This window comes from Amphimedon queenslandica, unplaced genomic scaffold (genome assembly GCF_000090795.2).
Source record: "Amphimedon queenslandica unplaced genomic scaffold, v1.1 AMPQUscaffold_1933_Cont26062, whole genome shotgun sequence".
Classification (NCBI taxonomy): Eukaryota; Metazoa; Porifera; class Demospongiae; order Haplosclerida; family Niphatidae; genus Amphimedon; species Amphimedon queenslandica.
In genome coordinates this window covers 1-1,235 of record NW_003557729.1, presented here as the reverse complement: position 1 = coordinate 1,235, position 1,235 = coordinate 1, and the positions used below count along the sequence as shown (strand labels likewise).

The following is a 1,235-nucleotide window of genomic DNA, read 5'->3' as shown; positions in this document are numbered from 1 at the left end:
ATATCAATCATAGTGGAGAAGCATAAGAAAGAATTTTTGCACGATAAAATTGAAGAAAAAACCGGGTTTGAAAAAATAAAAATTGATGATATTTTAAAACCACTGACAGATAAGCGGCTAAGATTTGTATTAATTGAAGGAGAGCCTGGCATAGGAAAGAGCACATTAGCTAAAGAGCTAACGTTGCGATGGGTTAGACAAACAGATGAATATTTAACATATTATAGAATTGTTATTTTAATTCCACTGCGTCTTGAAACTAATCAAAAAGCTAAAACCATTGAAGACCTTCTCATTGATGGTGAAGATATTGATGAGACTGCAGTAATGTTATCAATTAATGAAACAAAAGGAGCAGGTGTTCTTTGGATATTAGATGGTTTTGATGAGCTTCCACATCATTTGAGAACCAGTGTAAGTTCAATATTTATCAAACTTATAAAAGGAGACATTCTTCCCAAGTCAACAGTGATAGTTACAAGCAGACATGCTGCCACTGATCCTTTGCTTACCTTTTTAGAAGATGACTCAAAACATATTGCTCTTAGAGGCTTTGGTCCTAATGAAACCATACAATATGCTTTCAGATATTTTCAAGATAGAGAAATACTTCAAGAATTTTATTCTTATTACAGAGGTAATACTATGATTGAAAATATGCTGTACAATCCAATGACCTGCTTCATTATGTGTACAGTATTTAATGAGTTTATACTTACTAATAATACAAAATACCCGACAACAATGACCGGAGTTTATAATTACTATGTCCGTGCATTACTCAAGCGACACCTCATTGATGCTAAAGAAATTGATATAAACTAGTGAAATGCCTCCACATTTAATACGTGAAATTGACTTTGATAATCCTATATTAAGTGGCATTTGGGAGCATTTTCATTATCTTTCCAAAATAGCTTTTAATGGTGTAATGAACCAGGAATATATTTTTGGAAAGGAGCTTCATGACATTCCAAAATTGAGCGTGATGGACACCATCATTAGCTTTACTGGGTTTGATAAAGATGAGTCCAGCAGTTTCATACACACTACACTACAAGAATACTTTGCAGCAATTTATCTTGTAAACAATCCAGGCTCCATGTTCACTGAAGAAGACTTGAAGCAAAACTCAAATCTTGAAGCTGTCCTTGCTTTTTATGTTGGATTATTAAAATTTATCGGCAGAAATGTAGATAATAAAACAATGAATATAATATTCAGTAACAAATATC

The 1,235-nt window shown here is 32.7% G+C and overlaps 1 protein-coding gene across 1 annotated transcript; it reads left to right on the top strand.

Moving 5' to 3' along the window:
* Nucleotides 1-109: 109 nt before the first annotated feature.
* LOC105316306 (NACHT, LRR and PYD domains-containing protein 3-like) lies at nucleotides 110-825 on the top strand (the record flags this gene model as incomplete). Its single annotated transcript, XM_011411139.1, has 1 exon — nucleotides 110-825. A coding segment is annotated over one exon (716 nt), but the record flags the coding sequence as incomplete, so codon positions are not given.
* Between the last annotated feature and the right edge of the window lie 410 nt (nucleotides 826-1,235).